The sequence below is a fragment of the Sapajus apella genome, unplaced genomic scaffold (assembly GCF_009761245.1).
Source record: "Sapajus apella isolate SASKATOON/1434 unplaced genomic scaffold, GSC_monkey_1.0 scaffold95, whole genome shotgun sequence".
In the NCBI taxonomy this organism is placed as follows: domain Eukaryota; kingdom Metazoa; phylum Chordata; class Mammalia; order Primates; family Cebidae; genus Sapajus; species Sapajus apella.
This window is the reverse complement of record NW_022437035.1, coordinates 2,683,685-2,708,124: the sequence shown is the minus strand read 5'-3', so window position 1 is coordinate 2,708,124 and position 24,440 is coordinate 2,683,685. Positions and strand designations below refer to the sequence as shown.

Here is a 24,440-nt window from a genome sequence, read left to right as displayed (position 1 = left end):
GGTCCAAACCTCAGGAACTATACTGTATCCACCTACCTTGTTCTAATCTCCAGCCCCAAAACATCCCCAGTGTCCATGACTTGCTCGAGGATGGCACCAACTATGTTAGTTATGCCTCACTCAATCCTTCCCTGCTCTCCACACTGCTGGTCCCTAGTGGGTTTCTCAATCAGCCACCATCCATGACCCATGGTGAGAGTAAGGAAGCCTAGGAGAGGTGCCTGGCCTGGGCCCTGGGTCTCCTTGAGCCTCATTATTTAACTCTTGCTTGCTTGACCCAAGCCATCTGCTTGGATGGCACTATTCCCAGGTGCAAGCTTATCTGCTGGTGCCTTGAAGATTCAGGTGCCAAGTCAGCAGGGGAGGGAGCTATGGCTTGATTTCCACATCAACCAAAAGACTGCAGTCAGTCTTCCAAGGCCACATAACATAAATGTCCCATGTGGGTAATAGCTGCTAGTGGTTTACCGAAAACATACTCTCACAGCTTCCATTGCCACACTCCTTGAGTCTCAGGACATATACTTGAGGCTGGTAGGAATTCCATTTTTCTTAAAAGTAAATGGAAGTCACTTTAGAATGGGAGCCAGATGAAAGGAGTGAGGAGTTCAAGTCCTGGCTCTGCCACTTATAGTTGGGACTTTGAGTCAGTCCTTTCTTGTCTCTGGGTCTCTTTCTTCAGTTAAAAATGTAAATATCAGGGAGAAGACTGAGGCAGATAAGACTTCTAAATAATTGCTAGAATTTGATTAATATTACAGATACCAAGGAGGCTTATTCTAACTATACCACCCTCCCTCCCACATCATATTTTCCCTGAGAAATGGGCAGAGCATAGACCCTCACTCCTATGCAAGGCCCAATGCCAGCTCAAGGTGACAAAGTGACTTGCCTAAGGATACACATCTATTAAGAAGCAACAGACTTAAATTCAGATTGCTCTGACTCTAGATCCTGGGTTTTTATTCACTTTGCTATACTGTCCCAGTTTTCAGCTGGGCATTTGCTGTTTATGAAGCTGCCAGAGACCTAAGAGAAGGCAGGTTCGACAGTAAGCAGTAGGGTGTCCAGGAGGTTTCTGCTTTGAAATGAGATTAAGCACAGGTGAATAATTGCATCCAATATTTCCTTTGGAAAGAAAGATTGCTTCAGTGAGTGCCCGATGAATGGCCTATCTTGCGGTTTTTGTGTTTGCAGAAAGGTTTTTTTTTCTTTTTACAAAGTGTATTTCTCTCCTTCTTCATCTTTTAATTTTTCTTTCTCCTCCTCCTTTTTCATGGAGTTACTTAGTGATTTCACATCTATTATCTCATTGATTTTCCTCCAGAGCAACCCTATGAAGTTGGACACTATTATTATTCCCATTTTTCAGATAAAAAAATCAAGGCTTATACAGCCTGCCTAAGACGACACAAGACAGGAGAGTCAGGAATTAAATTCAGACGCCAGGACTCTAACTTCATCTCCCCATAACTAAGATTAAGGTGAAAAGTAATTTAATATAAGTGGTTGAGAACTTATACTGGATTAGATACAAACTAAGGGACATGTGAAAGAGTAAGATTCAGTTGAGGTTTTCTCAGAGTTCATTGTTTAGGGGGAGGGAATTACATAAATTGGCAACTCGTGCATTGTCAGTGTGTGAATTATCCATAGTAGAGAGATAAAATGTGATAAGGAGCCAAGAGAATCATTCACGACTGGCATAGAGGGGAGAGAAGCAAGAGAGGACTTCAAAGAAAGGGGAATTAAAGACTGGGTTCTGAAGGATGAATAGAAGTTCACCAGGTTAACAGTACAGCAATAATGGCAAATATTTATTGAGTGCTTGCAATGAGTTAGGCATATCACATATCCACATACATTGACAAGCTTTAACCATCTTGCAATGTAAATACAACCATCTCATTTATATATCAGGCCAAAGCAGGCCTGGAGAACTAAAGCGAATAGCTCAAGATCGTATTGTTAAAATCAGCCAGTTGGGAATTTAACCTAGTCCTCTCTATACAGCCAGCTAGGATGGTTGTCATTCTCTAGCATGACAGTCCAGGCTGCAGGAATAGCATGAGTAAGATGAAAATATGGCTCACGCAGAAGCCATCAAAGTAGGTATGAAGGAGGCTGGGATAAACTGCCTTCCATCTTGGCAAGCTGACTTGGGACACCTGGCATTTGCCACTGGATGAGAAATCTCCCCTCCCGGAGTCCTGTCAAATCACCTTGATTTCCAAGCTTGCATCGGCTCTCCATTTCCATTTTGCTCTGTGCCATGTGATACCTGTATCTTCCTGCCCTAGTATCTAGAACAAGCCTGGGCTTTGGAATCAAAAAGTTCTGGGGTTGAGTCCCGACTCTGCCGCTCATTGCCCATGAGACCCTGAGCAAGTGCTTGTACCTTTCTGACTCAGTTGTCTTATCTGTAAGATCTAGTTCATCATATCACCTGATAGGATCAGGTGAGGATTAAATAAGTGAATACAGGATAAACACAAGGACAGCCCCCTGGCACAGAGTAGGTCCACAATAAATGGCAAATAGCAGTGTTATATTTGCTATAACGCTGGCTACAAGCCCAGGAAGAAGCACATGGGGGTGTTTGAGATCTTCAGCCTTCCATGCCAGCACTTACTTGCCCAAGGCTTGATTTCTTGGTCTGTGCAAAGCATCTTAACTCTCTCGTCCCATCTTAGGGACAGCTTTATGAATGTGATAGTGACTATTGTGATCCATTTTATGGAAGGAAAAATTGAGGCTCATAGATAGGAAATGGTTTAGCTTAGGTTCTGAATTTAGGGGCTTACAGAAACCAATTTTATACAACGTGAGCTATTTATTAACGGTTGGGTGACCTGGACACTCGAGAAATTGAAAACAATTGCCAACCAATGAATCAATGAAAAGGGAGTGAGCAGTCTAGTTCACTCTTTTTTTATGAGATCTTCTCCTTTCCTTGACTGGGAAGAATCATCCCTATGTTCATCTTTGTTGGTAACTACTGAGGGTTGGTTTTGGTCTCTGTCCTGACAGTCTTTGGAGTTTAGTGCACTCACCCATCCAGACTGACTTCACATTAATGGCGAAAGGGTCTTTCTCACACATTTCATTTAGAAATACAGAAGGACCCAGCTTGGAAGGCACCATGTTTAAGCAGTCAGGCTACCTGGATTTAAACCTTAGCTCAGCTTCTCTAGGCCTTGGTTTCCTCATCTATAAAATGAAATGATATTGTTATAATTAGTTAAAATAACCAATGTAAGTGCCTGAGATATAGTAAATGCTCACTAACTATACTGATTGTGAATTAATCACCCATACGTAAAATTGTAACCTGTTTTACCTTATGACTTACTTCAGTTTGACCAGCTTTACTTAAATGCTTGCTGTGTGTGTCAGGGACTGTGACACGTATTGAGTACACATCTCATGTGCATCTGGCAAACACACATCATCCCTTCCTGTGAACCAGCAGAATCTCCACGTGGTCTTCGGGGGAACGCAGGATCTAAAAGGTAGTAGTGGGACTTGATGTTACAATTATGACGCCAGTCTAGGGTTGAGGCTGGACTTCAATCCCTTTCTTCACTTTGTGATGCCAGGCACCTTGCTTAACCTCTCAGTGCCTCAGTTTCCTCAGTCCATACAACAGAGGTAACAACTGCATCCCTCTCATGGGCCTACCATGGGGATTCTCTGCACATATCTACATAAACCACTCGTGATAAGGCTTGGAACAACATCAACACTCAATAAATGCTGTTTGCATTGCTTAGACTCAGTCCCTGGCGTGTCCTAGTAAATTACATCTGGTGTGTCCACTGACCCCCTCCCTACTCACCATCTTTCTACCCTCTCCTCAAAGCAGTCCTATTCCCTGCCCTGCTCCCTACTGTCACAGCCAACAAAGGGCTGCTTCTAAGGAACTACGGTAACCAGAGGATTATGCAAACATGCAAATCCTCTAAAGCAGTGTTTACCCAGGGCTGTGTGATGCTGTCTATACTCTGCAGCTGCCTTCTGAGAAGATTCCTTCGGTGTCATCACAACCTCTAGTGGACAATAGCGAACACCGCGGCTCACAGTCCTTTGTTCCAGCTCGCATCTACCCAGCCCGGGAAGTTCAGGGGAGAGCAGGGAGGACAAGTAGGTCCGACAGATCATCTTTTTTTTGAGCGTGAGCATGTGCACCTGCCTACTTTCTCCTCCCACTCGCTCCTCTGTTTCCTCTCTCCAATTCCGCGGGGGTGTGATGTGTTCTGAGAGTGAAGCCTTCAGGATTCTCCCTACCCTACTGTAGAAATTTCTCCTCTGGCTGCTGGTACCTGTCACATCCCCTTCAGGGCCAGTTTAAATGCTACCCGCTCCAGGAAGCCTTCACTGACCACCCCTGGTGAGAATTAAACACATCCATGTGAGGTCCCACAGATCTCTGATATCCCCCCACCAAAGCACTTACCACATGGCATGAACGATAGTAGTTTGCCTGCAGATGTCTTTGCTAGGCTGCCATTACTGGGGCAGGAGCTTTATCATATTATAGTACTCCAGCACCCAATACAAGATCTACCACATGCATAGTGCTATAGATCGAATGTCTATGTCCCCCCTAAATCAAGGCCTTATCCCCAATGTAATGACATTGGAGGCAGAGCCTTTGGGAAGTAATTAGGTTAAAATGAAGTCATAAAGATGGGGCCCCCACGAAAAGGATTAGTTCCCTTCTAAGATGAGGAGACCAGGGCTCTCTGTCCCTCTTGGCCATATGAGAATTCAGGTAGAAAGTGGCTGGCTGCAAAGCAGAAAGAGAGATGATAGACACTCACCAGATACTGAGTATGCTGGCACACTGAACTTGGACTTTCCAGCCTCCAGAAATGTGAGAAAAAAATTTCTGTTGTTTAAGCCACCCTTTCTACGGCATTTGTGTTACAGAGGCTGAACTAAGACACATAGGAAGTGCTCAGTAAATGCAAATGAATGAATGAAAGGGAAAATGTGTTCTTCTGGAAGACTTGCTTCTTACGTCTTCTTTCCAACCGTTAGCCTGCTATCCTACATCTGCTGGATCTCTAGCACCATTGAACTCTGATTTCTGATGGTAAGATTGAGGTTCACAAAGAAGCAGCATGAGAATTTGGAAGGGAAGGGTGTCCACACCAGACAGTGTCAAATTCTCGTCTGCCAAAGGTGAGAATACAGGTAACTGGGGCTACTCACTATCCTCCTTCCACCCCTTTCTACTTTAGCCTGAATTGTCCCAATATTTACACCAACATCTGCTTCATGCCAATCACAAAGATTTGTTTTCTTGGTGTCTACTAATAGGAGCAGTTTGCCCTTTGGCGCCTACTCTGTGCCACCTGCTTTTTCATGCATTATGTAATCCCTGCAACCACCCTTCCAGGCTGGTATCATCAGTCCTCCTTCCCCTGCCCCCATTCCTCAGATGGCGAAATGGAAGTTCAGAGCAGACAGTTCTGCTGAAGGCCATGCATTAGTAAACCATGGAGCTGGTCTGAGGACCCAGGTCACTCTAATTATAGAGCTACACTTTTTTTCCTGAACTTTATAAATCAAATTCCAGTACCCAGCTCGGTCAAACTCCCCGGAACAGCCTTGCCACTGGGATGTTTTGCAATTTGGCTTCATGAAAGAAACTACAAAAAATACAAAGATGGCAGTTGGATCGACGCTTTCTTTGGAGCACTCTCCTGGCTTTCTTTTACCTTTTCTTTCTCTTTTTCACTGCATGCATCAAGAGTGACTGATACTTTTCCTTTGAGAAAGAGGAATCAAATGTAGTAAGCAGAAAGAGGGAGAGGAGAGATGGTGGCAAGCCCTCCAGGCTGAGAGGAGCTCCGTTCTGCTGACCTTTGGCGTTACACACACCTGGTGGGTCCACAGGTCAGAATTCCCCTCTCTTCTGCCCTTAGACACTAACTGTAGCCTGGAGCGCCCCTAGTGGAGGTATACACAGTGGTTGTGTTGCAGAAATTGTCTCTGGACAGAACAGGAGGGCCAGGAAATTGAGCCCATTTGAACAGCTTGGAGGAATGGACTTGTAAGCAAAAATAAGAAAACAAGCCACTCTTATCAGAAAATATCCCTTTGCCTTGGAAGGGGAAGGAAAGGAATGTACCATTATTTTTGTAATACCCAACTGAGCTATATGAACACAAGAAGAATCCCTCAAGCTTAGATAAGGTGGCCCCTGGCAGGAATGGGCAAAACTCTATGGAAAATAATGCCAATCCATAATGAAAATAGTCTTTAAGTGAATCTAACAACAACACACGTTAGAGACTGGGGAAGCAGCAAATTTGAGTCTTATTGAGCAATACCGAATTTGCCTTATTAATTCAAGAGGAAAAGAAAAGAAATTATACTCAGGCTCTGCAGTCTTAGCACGTAGTTACAATTATTCCCCATGTGCGTATCTTAGACAATAAGGAGCCTCTTCAAAAACAAGTTATACTTCATACTTATTCATGCCTTACGGCGGAATGGCCCAGAAAACCACGTGACCTGCATAAGAATGTAGCAACAAGTCCCTTTCGAGTATTTACAAATCCCCTCGCTCCACCGCAAACAGAAGAACTAGTTTGCAACACTGAGTTAGGTGAACGGTTCTCCATCTGACATTAGTGGATGTTGGGATGTATATTAAAAATAGATTTTATTGCGGAAGGTCAATTGTCTCCAAATGCACCACCAGACTTGGCAATGCTCATTGGTCAATTTCGCTCCCTCCTTATGACTCAGAGTCAGAACCACACAGTTATTAATGAGCTTTCTGAAGTAGCACATCACTTGACTTTAATTTGGTGGTGACCTGAAGTTAATTAAAAAAATATTCTGGCTAGCCGTAGTGTTGAGCAGTTGGAAAAATAGTATGAAATGTCTTAAAAATTAAAACACACACGTGTCTCCCTATGCCCTTACAGTGTGTTTGAAGCCAGCGAGGGAAACAGAACAGGAAATCCTTGTCTTGGATGACAATTCAATACGTGCCAATAAGACATTTTTCTTTTTTTCCTGCAAGGTGGTGTATTGGAGAGTGGACTCCTCAGAGGTAGAAATGCTTTAGAAAATCCAGTACGCTGCTGGGTAGCCTTGGGTTCTTTTTGTATGTGTGTTAGTCACAACATAGATTCAAAAGGGGTTGGGGGAGGGAGAGCTGGATTCAGTTCAAGGCCACCAAGCCATTGTTAGAAAGAGACAGCTAATTAAGAAAGGCCATGCTGTGGTGGAAACGACTTGTTTAAACCAAATCTCTTTCCCTACCTTTCCCAGAGAAATTGTCCAGACCTGGTGTAAACTCTGGCTATTATTGCCTCCTAACAAAAGTGGGGGTGGTTCTTCAATGATATGCTTTGTTAAACAAAAGATGACGAATAATTTCCTTTGCTCTGCACTCTAGGCTCTACATTTAAAAAGAAGGGGAGATGGGGGATAAAATGCCTGATTTATGCTGAGGGGGGCACTCCAGGCCACAGGGAAGGGTTGAAAGGAAAGGGACCCAGAGCCAGGGCCCACGGAACTAAGAGCTGTCCAGGGCCTTTGGTGCTGAAAGCAGGTGTTCGCGCGGAGGGTCCAGAAATCCCCAGGAAAAGACAGCGCCTGTCTCCCAACTCGGGTCAAGACGGTGCCAATGACAGAGGCGGAGCCCCAGATGAGCACAGTGCCTGCTCTCCGTCTTCAGCCTGGGAAGACCCTGCAGTTGCCTATTTTTTTACACGTGTGGAGCGCATTTCTGGGAACCGGAGTTAGAACACACAGGAAGGCCAGGTCCAGTGGTCAGCTAACGATCCCATTCACTTTCGGGTCTCCCAGGTGCCCGAGCAAGCCCCCTAAGCTCTGAGGGTTAGTTTTGGGCGAGTTAGGCGTTATACCCCTCTCTCTATTTGGCCCTCTCTCCCCATGCCACAACTTTTCCTAAGGTACCTTACGGGGGTGGAGAGAGGGTATGGCTCCAGATCTGAGAAGGAGGAGCTGCCATTCTCGGCTAAACTTGGACCCCTCTTCCCATTCAGCAAACACGTGGTAGATGAAACTAACACCCCCTCCACCCTCATTCCTAACAGTGATCAGAGACGCTAGGCTGTCGGGGAGGGGGTAGAGGGGAGTCCCTTCAGGCTCCCAACTGCTGACTAACATCTCTTCTCCCTCTCCTGCCAAGTTCTTAGAGCCCCCTCCACCGGCCTCTGGCAAAAGCCACACCCAAGTCCGGTATCCTGACGCTTGGCTGAGATCGATCCAGGGACTCAGCCCTTCGGGGCAGCCCGAACCGAAGGAGTCAAGGGTTTCGGAGGTGCCGGGGGAGGGGAGCGGCAAATGCACTGTTTGAATCTAGTCCTCAGTTGCAGGGTGGGTCAGCTGCTCACCCCCCCCTTCCCGTCCTCTCCCCAAGAGGAAGAGAATTATCTGGCACCCAGCCCCGGGTGCGGTTGCAGAGAAGCTCCGGGAATTTGGGGATTGGAGGCGACCCCACTCCAAGGGGATCCTCTTTGGCTGCAAAGGAGAGTCAGCCCCGCAGCCGGGGAAGACCGAAAGGGAGCCCACAGCCGAAGCAGGGAAGCGCCCGAGTCCTTCAACACATCCCTGCCTCCACACTCCCGTCAGCCCGGGCCAAGGGGACGCGCGGTTCCTGGCCCCGAATTGGGCAGCCACCGCCGCTTCCCATCCCCGCGGGTGGTGCCTCCGTCGCCCCGGTCAGCCCCGACCCCCGGCCGCCCGGCTCTCCCGGCAACTTCGCCCCCTGCCCGCCCCGCCCCTCGGGGCGCTTACCTCGCTCCAGCGCTGCCGCGGGGCTCCCCAGGAGCAGAGCGAGGAGCAGCGAGATCCCGCCGAGTCCCGCGGCGGGCGGCCGGGCCGCGGGCATCGTGGCTGCGGGGGGCGCGGAGCCGCGGGCTGCGGGGCGGGCGGGCGGACGGCGCGGGAGCCGGGGAAGGAGGGAGGGGGGCGGGAGCGAGGGAGGGGGCCGCGGGGACGGGGCAGCTTCCGGAGCCCCCCGGGAGGACGCGCGCTCAGCCCCGCGGTCGCTCTGGCCGAGCTGCGCCGGGCGCGGGCGGGCGAGTGAGGAGGAGCCGGCGAGCGAGCGAACGAGCGTGGAGCGAGCGGGAGGAGGGAGGGGGCTGGGGCCGAGTCTGTGCCGAGCGAGTGCAGGGAGGGAGGGGGCAGGCGAGCCGGCAGCGAGCTGGAGGGGCCGCGGCGGCGCCGGGGGTGCCAGCCGCCTCCTCTGGCCGCCGGCCCGTCGGCCCTGCAAAGTTTAACGCCAATCCCCCTCGCGTCCTGGGAGCCGAGCGTTTCCTCTCTCTGCGGACGCTCCCAGCAGCCCTGCCGGGCCAGGCCAAGCTGGAGAGCACCCGGACCATTTTCCAGACGGAGAGATGGAGGCCTGGAAACCGAGCTTGTGAGCAGCCCGGAGCTTTCCATTGCCTGCCCAGCCTTCCAGATACATCCCAGTTCCAGTTCTCTCCAGGGCCCTCTGGGATCCAGCCAGCCTGCTTCCCCGCCAGGGACCCGCTGCTTCCAGAGTGAGTCCCCATAACCTAGAAAGTCTCTTACTCTACGGATCTGGTGAGAGCTCTGAATCTCTCTGGAACACTACACGCAGCCACAAAACTGTGCACCTAACACCAGGGGGTCTGGACCCCTCTGAAGCCCAATCACGAACTCGAAATTAAGATCCATCTCCACTTTCTAATCTGAGCCCCGTCTCCCACAGTCCCACTGCCGGCAGGGCACTGGAGCTGGCAGGCCTCCTCTCAGGTCAGCCCCTTGCCCCTTCCTGTACCTCCTTCTTCATCTGAGCAGGACTACAAGGCCCACCTCTGCTGCTGATTCTCAAGCAAAGTGTCTTTTCTCCACAAATAGAGGTGGTGAGGGACAAGCAGTGAGGGAGACAAGCAGATACTTGGGGACAGACATTGGCAGAGAACTAGGTGGGGACAAGCTTGTGCGCAGTCCTGGAGACTGACTGTCTTTTCTCCCTCCCTAGTCTTGGCAGGCTGGTCAGGCTTTACAGGCCTCTCACCCCAATTTAGAAGCTGTCCTCCTCCCCCCACCCTACCTTGCCATACTATCTACACACTGCAGCCTGAACAGGCGGAGGGAGCAGATGGAGAGAAGGTTGCAGGCAGCAACAGGGGGAGGAATATGTCTTTAGCAGCGTGGTGGAGCCAGGAGTCCCTAGAAAGAATGGGTGGGGGAGGTGAGTGCTGGATGGAGGAGGGAAGAGGGAGCACTCCGGCCCAGGGTTTCAGAAAACTCTCCACACCCAGAGCTTCCCCACTACTCACTCAAACAATGCTCTTTTACAGGCGACTCACTGCAGGCCCAGACCGGCCCCAGCCTTTGGGGGATAGAGAGCCCCCTGTAAAATCCTATCCTGGGTTGCAAGAGGCTTCCATTCTTGCAGTAAACCCAACTGGTTTTTATAAAGAAGGCGGCTGAGGCAGGGGTGCAGGAGGGCCGATTTCTCCTTTGGAGAAGGTGAAGCACTCCAGGCTTCACTGCAGAGGCTGCCAGTTCTCTATGGAGGGACCTTGCCTGTCTGTCCGCTGCTATACCCTCGGGCTCTGCATAGTATAGGGCTAGCATGCAGTGGGGACTCATAAGACGTGTTCAATGGCAATGTAAAAAAGCAAGGAAGATGGAAGAAGAGGGAAAAGGAGAGAAAGTGAGCGAGAGAAAAACAAAGAGATAGGTTAGCTATTCTTAACTTTGAGGTTTGGGGGTAGATGTGCAGGTTTGTTATTTATGCAAACTTGTGTCACGAGAGTTTGTTGGACAGATGATTTCATCACCCAGGTCTTAAGCCTAGTACTGAATAGGTTTTTCTGATCCTCTCCCTCCTCCCACCTTCCACCCTCTGGTAAACCCCAGTGTGTGTTGTTCCCCTCTATGTGTCTGTATGCTTTCATCATTTAGCTCCCACCTATAAGTGAGAACTTGTGATATTTGTTTTTTTGTTCCTGTGTAAGTGTGCTAAGGATAATCGTCACCAGCTCCATTCGTGTTTTTGCAAAGAACATGATCTCATTCTTTTTTATGGCTGCATAGTATTCCATGGTGTATGTGTACCATATATACATGCTCATTCAAGAGCACTTATTTCCTAGGGTTATAGAGAGGATCCCATGAACTGATGGGCTAAAGCATTTAGCCCAGTTTTTGCTACACAGTTGGAGCAGTATCACCGTTATCATACCTACCTAGACTGTAAGGAAAACACTCAATTTCATTCTCAAATATTCGGTGTTATGAGAGAGTCAGCACTAGGATAGTCTTTGCTCTTGTGAATAATGCTGCAATTAACATACATCTGCATGTGTCTTTATAATAGAACGATTTATATTCCTTTGGGTATATACCCAGTAATGTCAGACAACCTATAGAATGGAAGAAAATGTTTGCAAACTATGCATCTGCAAAGGCCTAATATCTAGCATCTATAAGGAATTTAAGCAAATTTACAAGAAAAAACAAACAACCCAATTGGAAAGTAAACTATTCTGTAAATAATCTACTGTTTGCCAGGTGCTGTCCCACCGGACACAGTCTCTCATCAATTTCATAATCATCCTGATAATGAGGTGTGGTTATCACCATCTGACAGATAAGTATCTGATTTTTTCTGGAAGATTCCAAGCCAGCCAAGGTCACTCAGTCAGGAAGCAGTGGGATTTGACAGATTCAAGGCCAGGCCAGAGTACAGAGCCAGAACCCATTTCACTTTCACAGGCTACCTGCCAGAAATTTGGTGGCTGCCTCTGTGCTACGATTTGGTGGCTACCTCCTGAAGCTTCAACCCCTCCTCACAACCAGAAGGGACACAATCGCTAAAAGTCCACCCATGGGGTTACTACCTTTGGTAAGTACGTTGAACTCCTAGATCATTTCTTGCATGCAGGTGTCTTATGAGGAAGCAGTGGCACTGTAAACCATTAACCCATTGAACACATGGGCGGAGACTTACTCATTCTGTTTGCTGGCTAAAACAAGGCACAGAGGAACGTTTTGAGAAAATGGGACACAGACCTGATTGCCTGAGATTGTGATGTTGGGAATGCAATGTGATTATTTAGGAGCAATAGGAAGACTATTTTTGGAAGAAGGAATAGCATAATAGGAATAGAATTCTGAGAGGGATGAGAACAACTTGCAGATAAAAATCTTCATCCATCACATTTTGATAGCCATTTTACAGATGAAGAAACTGAGGTCCAGGGAGGCAAAGTAACTTGCTCAATCACATACACTCGGTTTACCTTTTGCCCGGGCTTGTGGTCTATCTAATAGGGCCCTTCCTGCCTAGATTCTGGTGTCAGGGTGAGCTTCCTGCTACCCAAATGCCGCCTGGGTAGATAATTTTAGCTTCTCTGCTGATTAGACGATGTGTGCCTACAATTCTATTCGCCTTGTATTTTGCCATGTGATAAACAGAACATCAGCTTTTATGCGGTTAAAATTAGTACAGTGGTGGCAAAGGGTTATATCCTGGCCTCACCTCTTCCTTACAGGACGACAAGGGCAAGTTACTTAACCTCTCTGAGCTTTATTTTCCTCTTCTGAGAAGTAGGGATAAAAATAACACTTATCACATGGAGTGATTGACATAAATGGATAATAATATCCTTGAGGATGAGGGGCTATTACAGCACCTATTTCCCAGGGTTCTACAGAGGATCCCATGAACTGATGGACTAAAGCATTTAGCCCAGTTTTTGCTACACAGCTGGGGCAATTACCGCCATTATCATACCTACCTAGACTGTAAGGAAAACGCGCAATTTCATTCTCAAATATTCGGTGTTGTGAGAGTCAGCACTAGGATAGGGGCCCTGAGTTTGGATTTCTCCTCCCCATGCTGACTTGCTGTGTGATATTAAGTGAGTCACCCGTCTCTCTGGGATTCTGTTTCCCTGTTCATCTACCCACCTATCCATACACCCACCTACTCATCCATATATTCACGAATCCACGCATCCATCCAACAATTCATCTATCCCTCTACCTACCCTTCCTTCTATCCTCCCTTTCTATCTTCTTTTCTCCTTTCCTTCTCTTCATTCATTCATCCACCCATCCATCCATTCAGCCACCCACCCACTCACCCATCTGTCCATCTATCTACAAATACTGTTTGAGCATTTACTGTTCATTGAATGGCTACCACGTGGCAAACAGTGCTGGGTGCTGTGGATGCAACAGACTCCATCTCTGGCTCTCTAGGGCTCACATTCCAGTGAAGTCTGGCAACGCAAAGGCCCAAACCACTTCCAAGATTAATGCTCTATGCCAGGGGAGGCAGTTTAGCAGAGTTGTTTAAAGCCTGGGCTTTGAATCCCAACAAGCCTCCATTTGAACGGCTTATCTCCTGCTAACTAACAGTGGTGTGATTTTGAACAACTAAATTAACCTCCCAGAAACCATTTCAATGAGAGGCTGTCATTTAAGAATCATTGACACATCATCATAAAGCACTTAGGGTAGTGCATATGTCAGGCACTGTTCTGGGCACTGACGAGACAGCATTGAATAAGATGAAGTTCTTGCTCTCTGGAGCTTATTTTGTACAGATGAGAAATAGACCATAAAGTCATTCACAAATAGGAATTTCAGAGAGCTCTAACTCCATGAGGCAGATAAAACAAGGTGAATGGAGAATAAAAGAGGTAAGTTCTTTTTGAACAATCAGGGATGGGCTTCTGGAATAGGAGACATTTAAGTAGAGAAAGGAATGATGAGACAGACACCAAGTGCAGACTGCAGCACAGTCCTGCTGGAGAACACAGCAAATGTAAGGTCCTGAGGCTAAAACAGGGTCGTTGCAATTAATGGAAGTCATTGTCATCATGTGTCTGTGATCCCATTTCTTTGTCTAGTCAGATTGTGATTAATCAGGGGCTTGATTTTGAGGTCATCTGACGGTCTATACTCAGTGGCTATTCTCTCCATCAATGCACACTTACACCCCCACCCTGCCAAATCTTGCATCATGTATCTCCCTTAGGAATATCTGGTTGATGGAAAGATTTTAATCTCTGAGAGGAAAAAAAAAGACAAAAATCTTTTGTCTTAGAGTAAAAATGAAAAAAAAAAAAAGACATCTGAAAAGATAAGAAGAAAATGAAAAGAAAAAAAAAGTCCCAGCAATAGTATGTCCCAGGAGACAAAGCCACCATGCGTCTTTGAAGGTAACGCAGAGCATCCAGCTAGTGCCTCCATGCTCTGTTTTCAATTTGGTCTTTGTCACTTGCAGATGAGCCTGTGCAGCGTCATTCAGGAAGCCCGTGGTACTCACATCACTCTGGCCAGACGCTAACAAGAAAATGACCCACTGTGATGCAGCCGACCCCATCCGGTGCATCCACATTACCTGGAAAGAAACAATTATGCCCCTTTGGTTTCCTTGGAAATGCTTGGTCTGTCTGTATCATCCGCCCTGGCTCTTGAGAAATGCCCATGCACGGTAGAGATCTGGCAGGGAGGCAATGCGTTTATTTTCAAACTGAAAGTTTACAGAATGTAAAGTGAGCCTGTAAGATGGATGGGCATTCTCCAGAGGCTTGTGTGGCTAGACAGGAATGAAAATCAGTGCACCGTCAGGAACGTGGAGGAGGCTGAAAGAGAGGGACAGACACATCGGGTTGGATCAGGTCCCCACAGTCAAGCTCCTGCAAACCCAGCTAGGAGATTTTCCTGACTAAGGGTTATGTTCTTGGGACTCAAAGGTGAGAAGAAAAATCAATTAAAGATACTGTGTATATTTACACATTCTGTTGGCATTATAAACTGTAACACACACATGTTTCAGTTCATAAAGAACAGCCTGCATTGGCACAGCAGCACACATCTGTGGGTTAATCTAAGACTTTTGTGTTTGGGGACCCCATGAGTCCCTGTGTCCTCTGGAATAAGCAGGTTTATTTGGAGTCAGACATATCTGAGTTTAAGTCAGAGCTCTCTTCTTGGTGAGTAACTTTTAAACATCGGTTTCCTTGTCTGTATAAGGTGAAGGACATTAGCAATTACTTCCTAGGGTTACTATGGAAGTAGAAGAGGGGGATGCATGATCAGTGCTGAACTGATTGCTCAGCCTGTAGTAGGTGCTCAATAAACAGGAGCAATGATCATGCATTGCAGAAATTGTAAGTGAAAAACAGAACCCAAATGCTAGAAAAATCCCTTCTCTCATAGGGTTTGTTACATGCATTGATGGATGTCTAGAACCAGACAAAAGTCCAGCTGGGATTAAGGGAGCAGAATAAGTAAAACTTCCAAACCCATCAGGGGCTTGGTCAATCTAACCCATTTTTTGTGTGAGCTTCCTCACTTGAAATTAACCAAGGCAGCACTGTTCTGTTCAATTACAGGAACATTCTTCAGCCCTTCGACTTCCTCTCAAATCTCACCACTCTCTTAGTATGGAATATTGAAAAGGCCAGACTGGGTAAGGTCCCTGCTGATCAATATCCTGTCCTTTCTCTCTGCTTCCCAGCCAAAGCCCAGCCTCTGTGCCAGGGAGGACACAAGAGGACAGACGCAGCCTCTGTGTCAGGAGGAGGGACGAAGGACTAATGTCTGTGGACCCTCTGAGCCCACAGGGAGAAGCCACACACTCACAGCACCACAGGTCTGTGGTTTTCCAGTGTGGTTTTCCACACTGTCCCCTGGAAGGAAGTACCACTCAGCAGAAATAAAAGTCAAGGAATTTCCCCATAGAGATCATGGCATGGGCTTGAGTTCAAGAGCTCAATGGACAGTGGGTGGAAATTAAAAAGCCCAGAGCCTCCACCACTAACTCCTGTGTGACGTCCGTAAGTCCCTTGCCCTCTCTGATCCTTAATTCACCCGTATGAAAAAGTAGAATAATTAGGAAAAATGATCTCTCAGTTCTGAAATTCAATAATTTTATGATGTCAGCAACTATACCCAAGGGATGGTGAGTTCTACTACAGTTATCCTGTTGAAAGTAAAAGCTGACTTTTTTTTTTTAAAGCAACTGCTTAGAGTTTACCACTTGATATTTCCTTTAATCCTTACACCCACTCTGGAAGGTTAGTTTTATTATAACCCAAACTCCTACCTTATCCTATAGGACCCTTCTGATCTGGTCCCTCCTTCCCATTTGGCCTTATCTTGTACCTGCTTTTATAAAGCGCCAGCTGCAAGGATTCTAATCTTAGATCTGTCTAGGACTGCCCCCTTGCCATGCCCCTGCCTGGAAGGCCTTTCCTTCTGATACATAAGCGGCTGGCCCTTTCTCCTCTTTCTGTGGCCAGCTAGACTGGCATCTCATCAGAGACGACAACCTTGGTTTTAAATCTTACTCAGCCTATATCACCGTCTACAATTATTATCTCTCTTATTTATGTGTTTGCAGGTACATTATCTCTGTTCTCCCACCAGACTTGAAGCTCAGTGAATGCCAGGACCTTTCTGAGAACAAAGCACATAGCAAGTTTTCAGTGAACTCTTGTTAACTTTCCAATGAAGGAATAAATGAATGACATAGTGGAAACACTTTGCAGATGAGTCAACGGAGGCTCGGAGGGGTGATGAAATTTGCCAAGAGTCGCCAGTCAGGAAGTGTGACAGAAGTAGGAGTGGAACCAGGGCTGTCTCACCTCTGGTTTACGTCTATAACCACTTGGTCACACTGCCTTTCAGGTCCAGGAACAGGTGATGCTTCCCGGCAGTGAGATTCTAAACCAGCGGGAGTTCCAAGCCAGAGACATGATCTAAGTGCCAATGTCTGAATGTCTGTGAGCATTTCAAGTCATTTTAAGAAAAGGCAACGTTAGCGGCACCCTTAAAACCTGCTCTGCCTCCAGCTCATCCCTGCCATCCCCACCTATTAAAATAATGGGATGAAAAATAAACAGCCTTTAAGTACTGTTTTATACAGTGCACACATTGTTTGTTTCTCTTACTGTTTCCATGGCAGGGACGTTTGTTCTCAGGATAACTTCAGGTTTTTGCATGATGGAAAGGAATGGAATGAAATTACTTGGGAGGAAATTGCCAAGCACAGACTTTTTCTTCTTCAGATGCCCCACACCCCGGCGCTTAACAGCAGCCACACCCTGAAGTCTGAAGCACAGGATAAAGTCTTCCCTACAGCCTTCCATGACGCCCAAGTTCCCCATAACGTGAATGCCCTGGATCCGAGCCTGGCTGTAAGACCTCTACTGCCTGACTTCCTGTCCCACCCTTTCCTTTCTCTGCTATATAGCCCTGCCTATGGGCAATTACCCTCCTCGTTTTGTCAGATGTGGGGTTTTTCACCACCCCACATTTGTTCATGCTGTTCAGAGTATCTGGGCTATCCACCTTCCCCTCACCTCTCTACCAGAGAAAACTGCTACTCATTTTTTCCATGTTGTGCTTCAGGTGTGACCCTGCACCCCCTTCTCTCCCACACATTCCTGCATTTGGGTGATGTGGTGTTTCTTTCCTCACCGCCCCTGTGGTCTTCCCAAGCCTAGTGTTTATTCACTGTGTAGCCACCCAGACTCCAAGCTGCTTGAGGGCAGGAATGGTGCTTATTCAGGGTCTAACCATGTTCCACGAACATAGTAGGTGCTGAACAAATGCTTGTGACACCAAATTAAAAAAATAATAATAATCTGGTGGTTTGTGAGGCTACCTATGGAAATGGTGTGTGAGTATGTCTCCTTCTTTAGGAATGAACATGGAAGATTAAATCAAAGCCTTGGACAGTGCATCTCAACTTTGGCTGCACCTTGGAATCATCCATGCAGCTTTTAGAAGTTCAGATGCCCAGGTTGTACCCTGAGTTAATTATGTGAGATTCTCTGGGTGTGGGCCCAGGGATCTGTGTTTTTAAAAAGTCCCCTAGGTAATTCCAGTGCGCAGCGGGACTAAGAGCCACAGTGCAGAAAGTTCCTGTTCAGGACCCTGACCATGGCTTTGCATTAATGTTGCAGAGACCAGGGGTCTCCTCGGGGGCTGAGTTCAATCCAGAGTCCAAGGACCCAGAGCCAGGACTGAGCTGATCCCTGAACCTGGTTAGAGTGTTAACAGCAGCATCGGATGTTGACTAAGTACCCACTGTGTGCCTGGCGCATGCCAGTGTGCCCTCCGTGAACCATATCATGATCCCCACTTTAACCTGTGAAGTTGATACTGTTCAGCTGAGAGTCGAAGAGTGGAGGGATTGCCCAAGTTCCCATGTCCAGGCAATGATAGAGATGGGGTTTGAACCCAGGTGAACCCGGGTTCACCTATATCCCAAATCCATGCCCCGAACCATTTCTCGAATGTAGTCAGGATAGGGCAGCTGGGGGGAGCTGGAGATGTTAGAGGAACTGTACCCTAACCACCGGGGTCAAAGCTCACCAAACCACTGCAGAGGGCCCGCCGTTGTGATATTGTGCCAGAATTGCTAGCCTTTGCTTACCGGTAATAACTAAAATAAGCAGCCCAGGATAACTAAGATCTGTGTGTAAACAAATGCTTATCTTGACTTCTGTAAACCACTGAAGTAACAAACAGAATGACAAAAGTCCCCTGGCTCTTGGAATGTCTGGAGACCCCCATCCTCGTCTCCGCCCAGGAGATGAATTACAGAATCCCCTGGCCCATGGAATGTCTGAAACCTTTTCATCCCCATCCCCGCTCCTCACCCCCACTCCCAAGGTGGTTTTTCGGGTATAAAAAGTCTTGGCACCCTCCTTTCGACGCCACAGGTGGGAGAGACGTGAGTCCTCTGTGGTCGCCGGCATCATGAATGACTCTGCAATCTGGCATACTTTTGTCTTGGTGCCAACTTTCTACGCTCGGTCCAGTACAACACCGTTCCACCTGCACCTCCAGCCAGGGTTACACACCCCTCTCCCTCCCAGCGCCCTGCTTTTCTGTTCCCTCTCCCTCCCTCCTTCTCTCCACTTCCTCTCATTCTCCCTCCATCTCCCCGTTTCTTTCTCCCTCTCTCTTTCTCTTTTCTCTGATCTCTTTCTTCTTTCTCTCTCCCTCTCTTTGCCCGCTCTCCCTCCCTCTCTACTCCCTTCTCTTCTTTCTCCCTCTCTCCCACTCTCTCTTACCTCCCTCCCTCTTTCCTCTGTCTTCTCTCTTTCTCTCTTTTCTCTCTTTCTCTGTCTCTTTCTCACTTCTCGCTCCCTTTCTTTGTCTCTCTTTCTCTCTCCTCTCTCCCCCTCTTTCTCTCTCTTCTCTCTCCACCCTCTCTCTTTCCTCTCTCCTTCTTTCTCCTTCCTCTCCTTCTCTCTTCTCCTCCCCACTCCCTCTTCCTCTTCCTCTCTCACTTTCCTCTCCCTCTCCTCTCTTCCTTTCCTCTTTCTCTTCCCCTCCCCACTTTTCCCTTTCCCTCTCTCTGTCTTCCCCCCAGCCCCCATCTGTGCTGGATATCCCTAATTAGAGCAGTCTGGGTGGGGGTCTGGTGATCAGAAGGCCCAGCACCCTCTGAGGCCTCAGCCTTAGCAGTTCCCAGGGCCTGAGGGAGAAGGGACTCTGTCTGGGGCCTCTGGGAGGCAGCAGCCTCAGGGTGACAGCTTGGGATTGGAGGGTGAATGCTGGTGCCCCCCACACACCCCGCGCTGGCTCGGCATCTGAATGGTGGCTCCTTCGAGCTTGTTTTCCAACTGATGTTTATTGCCTACTTATTAAGTGTCAGATCCTGTTCCCACAACAACCCTATAAACCGAATCACCTGGAAAATGGAATTTGGAAACACGAACAAGAGAACACACAACTCTATTAGCCAGGTTTTGCTCAAATCTCTGCAAGGTCTTCCCAGAACAATGAATTTAAAATTGCAACCCCTCTTCATCCGCCCCCGGTTCCCGTCCCATGGTCTCCCTGTCCTCCTGGCCCCCTTTAATTCCCCACAGCACGTCTCGGCATCTGAATATTATACTGTTACTTATCTGTGCTGTTTACGCCTGCTTCTTCCAACTAGAATGTCAGTCACATGAGGGTGGTGTTTTTTTAAAATCTGTTTCATTTGTTGCTTTATTCTCAGTACCTAGAAGTGGATTTGCTTATAGTTGGCACTCACCGTGTGTTTGTTGAGTGAATACATAAAACTGCATCTTCCTTATCTACTGAGTCATATTAACTTTGTCTATGATTATGTTTACATCAGACACACAATACATTCCAAGGTTAGAATAATAAGACAACAGAGTGCAGCAAGTCACCAGTGCATGACAGGGGCTTTGTTGATCTGAGATGACATTCATGACTATCCATTCCTTAGGGCTCTGCAGTGGAAAGGGGCCGAGGCTCACTACACTCAGCCAGAAAAGGGTGGGAGGGCTTTGTCAGAAGGATAGGAGTATCTCATAGACCAAAGTGAGTTAAAAAAGTAGGCCTGGGAGAGCACAAAAGCAGTTCTGAGGATCTAGGAAGCAGAGACCCTCCCCAGTTCTTCAAAGTGGCTGCATTTGGCATGAATCACTACTGAGGCTGAGTCATGTGCCTCCTTTTGGGAAAATGATGATGAGCCTTTTGATTGAAAAGCTCACCAAGCTTGCATCCAATAAATAGTTTTCAAGACAAAATTAAGGGACTGGTATCAAAATAAAGGTGAGTGTGGATTCTGGTCAGAGAAACATTAGATGCCCATGGTATTCCACATATTAATTCCACTGGGCACCCCAATAAGTGTAGGGGGCTATGTGACTGTAAAGGAGTCAGTTGAGGCCCCTGATGATTTGGCTGTCCACGTTCCTTCCTTTCAGCCATTTGGGACATCTGAACGGTAAGGAACAGCTTCAGCTTGCGTAAAAGGGCATTAGCGTCATGGCGGATCTCTGGACTCAGGAGTTCCAGGTTCCATCTATTCCAACCAAAATCTGCTCTGGAAGTAAGTCCATCAGCCTGTAAAAGGGCAGTATCCACCTACCCGCTAATGCATTCAGAGCAAGAACCACAAGCAGATACATGGACTTGATTGCAGAGATCAATCCTTGTTTTAATCAGTACAGGTTAGGGTATGCTGCAGTAACAAACTTCAAAACTTGAATTGTTTAATGCAACAACGGTTTAGTTTTCACTCACCAAAGTCCTGTGGGATTTCAGCTGCTTTCCAGGACCACTGTTTTCCCTGAAGTGACCTGATGATCCAAGTCACTCCCATCCTGAAGTTTTGTAATCTCTAATGCTGGCTTTCTGACCACTGCTGTTTCCCTCTCTCCAAATGGAAATGCCATGTTTGAGTTCATGGTCTATTGGGTAGAAGTAGTCATGCGGCCTCACTCTAACCACAAAGAAAGCTGAGAAATTCAGGGGAGCAGGTGGAATGTGGGATGAGCTCTATGATCCCTTCTGTGATCATAGAACACGCCCCAGCCACTAAAGCCATGACAATGGAACACTGGCCTTGTAGGAGGCAGTATTAAAAAACCAGCAGGATGCCTCTTGTGAGGTCTGGTGATTAGAAACCTAGAGACCATTTTATATTCTATGCTCTCCTGAGATATACCACCTGCAAAGCAGTCTGTTGAGGTTACAGGACTGGATATGGGACACGGGGAGTCAACATTGGTTAGATGACTTGCTTCATGCCAGGCATAATCAACATTCCTCATTACCTCTCCAACATCCTCTTGAAAGCTGTGCTCATTTTACAAATGAGAAAACAGATTTAGAGAAATATAATGACTCGTATGAGGTCACATAGCTTATGAGTGGCACAGATTGGAAGACTATCTGAATTCAAAGTCATGTTTTCACTACACCAGGAAGCTCATCAGAGCCATGACAAGCATTGAAAGAGCTCTCTCTTCATTAAATGAAAATAGTAACAATGTAAATAGCGATGAGGATGATGGTGGTGGAGTGGATGATGCTGGCGATGATGATGAAGATGATGGCAACTCCTAATTATCAATATTTTACTACAAGCTGAAAAGGCTGTAATCTCATTAACCCTTCCAATCACCCTATGGGGTAGGTTCTGTCATTATCCCCATTTCACAGATGAGGAAACCAAGGCTCAGCTAGGCAAAGCAACACTTTTTCAGTATCACCTAGGTCGTAAATACCAGAGTTCAGACTTGAACTCAAAGTTGTCTGATTTCAAAGCCACCCCACCATACTGAAAAGAGAACAACTCAATTGATTGTTTCATCTACATGCCTCCAATCACCGGATTCAACTAATCATTTTTCTTTTAACCAACCACTTCTTATTTTGGCATTTCTTAGATGTCTTTATGACTTGTGTCTTTTTTTCAAACCGATTTTAAATTCCTCTTAAAAAGGAATGGCAGCCTGTCCCACCTAAGATCCAGGAATGAAACATGAACACTCTGATTGTGTTTCCCGTAAAAATATACATTCCCACCTCGCTGTCCTTAACAAAAGACAGATGCTAATTAGAGTTCTCACTAGAATGTACAGGCTCCGTTTTAATTATACCAGATCTATCTGAATTTACTGTAGCCCTCTGATTAACAGGGGAAGAAAATCAATAAGCATACCGAAAAATTTGGATGTGTTATACAGCTAATTCCAATTTTATGTTATAATCGTGTTTTAATGCGGGTCCTAATGACCATAATTAAGCTGCCTGTGACAGTGCTGGCTGGGACAGAAGCTGTAACTTATTCAAAGATGATTTGTTGAAGGCTTTTCCCAGATTTTGGGTGCATTTTGCCATTTGGCTGGTTTGGGGTGCTGTGGGAGTAGGAACAACATGCCTGTAGATGGAAGTTCCTGGAAACCTGACTCTTCCCAGGAAAGCTCTAGATCTAAGGTTAAAACTACACCAGGCACTACGGCTGCATCACGCACTTGAGCCTTCATCAAATATTTATTGAGCACTTACTACATGCCAGGTGCCATGATGAGCCCTGGGAATGCAGAAGAGTTTTCATTCTACTGGGAGGAGTCAACCATTAAGCAACTAATTACGTAAGTGAGAAACACCAGGTGATACGGGAGGTATTATAGTTATATGTACATGTGACATGATGGAGAACTCCGGGAGGGCTTCCTAGAGGATGCAAATTCTTGGCTGAGACTTAGTTAAGTGTAAAGAGACACACTTTAAAAGGAGATCATTCCTGACCAAGGAAACAGCATTTGTAAAGATTTGGAGCTGAAAGGAGGCTGATGTGAAGTGTTATGAAAAGGGATTGAGTGGTGCAGGGAGAACCTGTGGCCTCAGTAAGGAACAGACCATGGAGGGTTTTATGGGCCTCTTCATGGATGCTCAGTGCCTGCATACTTGGAGCCCTAAGCCTCTGAGACACCTTTCTTCTCCCTTTCCTCCCTCCCTCCCTCTCTCTCTCCCTCCCTCCCTCCCTCTCTCTCTCCCTCTCTCCCCCCTCCCTCCCTCCCTCCCTCCCTCCCTCCCTCCCTCCCTCCCTCCCTTCCTTCCTTCCTTCCTTCCTTCCTTCCTTCCTTCCTTCCTTCCTTCTTTCCTCCCTTCGTCCCTCCTTTCTCTCCCTTATCCATACAAAAAGCATTTATTGAACACTATGTACCAAAACAAATTTCTAGCCTTTGACTCTTTTCAATGACCATTCATTCATTCATTCATTCACTTTTTCAAAAGGCATTTTTTTTTTTTTTTGGTACCAGAAATTCAAGTACCAGATTTATAGGGATCTACCTTGAACTCTATGCATTTGTTGAATCCTACTTATTCAGCAACCTCCCACAAAGGCTTCCTATGTTTTAAGCCTGTAGTATTCTAGCCTTCCACCTCTGTTCATTAAATATTTAGTCCTTCATTAATTCAACAGCCATCCTAGCATGGGATCCCTCAGCAGCTGATCCTAAGGCAAGGACCTGAGTGCAAGTGGTTGACTTGGGAGGTGATCCTGGGAAATATCAGCAGCGGGGTGGAGAAGCAAGAGAGAAAATAGGAAGGGAGCCAAAGACAGGGCGTGTTATCAAGCAAATGGCCTCCATGAGCATCTAGGACTTCACTCCACCGGGGGACCTCCTGCGGACAGTATAGTGTGTTTGTTTCAGAGTTATCCTTCTGAGGAGTGTGGGAGCTGGGGTATTTATACACCAACTTCAATCAATCTTTGATTCCAGGACTGCTGGAGCTCATTAGCTAATTCCCCAGGATTCCTGGGCGGCCATGCTTGCAGGCAGTAGTGAAAGCCTTCAGTCAAAGAGATGTAAATGTAACCATTAGGGGTCAGCACATTGCAATGCTAAGGGCTGAAAGCATATGGGGGATGAGCAGGGGAAGATATTAAATGGACTTACTATAGCTGCATTTATAATACCTACTACGTGCCAGGTATTTGAATTTCACTTAGTGACATACCTTTGCTCAGCAAGTATTTATTGGCCACCACTATCTGCCTTGCACACAAGATCCCACTCCACAATCTTTATTTTATCCACCCCAGAGTATACCACTCACTATTCTGTATTTATTCATTAAACTTGCACTGGATTCCTGATATATGCTGGACGCCTAGGATT

At 46.8% G+C, this 24,440-nt stretch overlaps 1 protein-coding gene across 5 annotated transcripts in view; it reads right to left on the bottom strand.

Annotated features, from left to right (window-relative positions):
- The window catches only part of SEZ6L (seizure related 6 homolog like), a 214,851-nt gene extending 205,779 nt beyond the window's left edge, over positions 1–9,072 (bottom strand). For 3 of the 5 annotated variants that reach the window (XM_032256706.1, XM_032256707.1, XM_032256709.1), the window contains exon 1: positions 8,788–9,072. In XM_032256706.1, coding sequence (XP_032112597.1) covers positions 8,788–8,881 — 94 coding nt within the window. In that variant the 5' untranslated portion in view covers positions 8,882–9,072. The remainder of the gene's footprint in view (positions 1–8,787) is intronic. The other 2 variants (XM_032256708.1, XM_032256710.1) reach the window with 1 other exon arrangement.
- Positions 9,073–24,440: the final 15,368 nt, after the last annotated feature.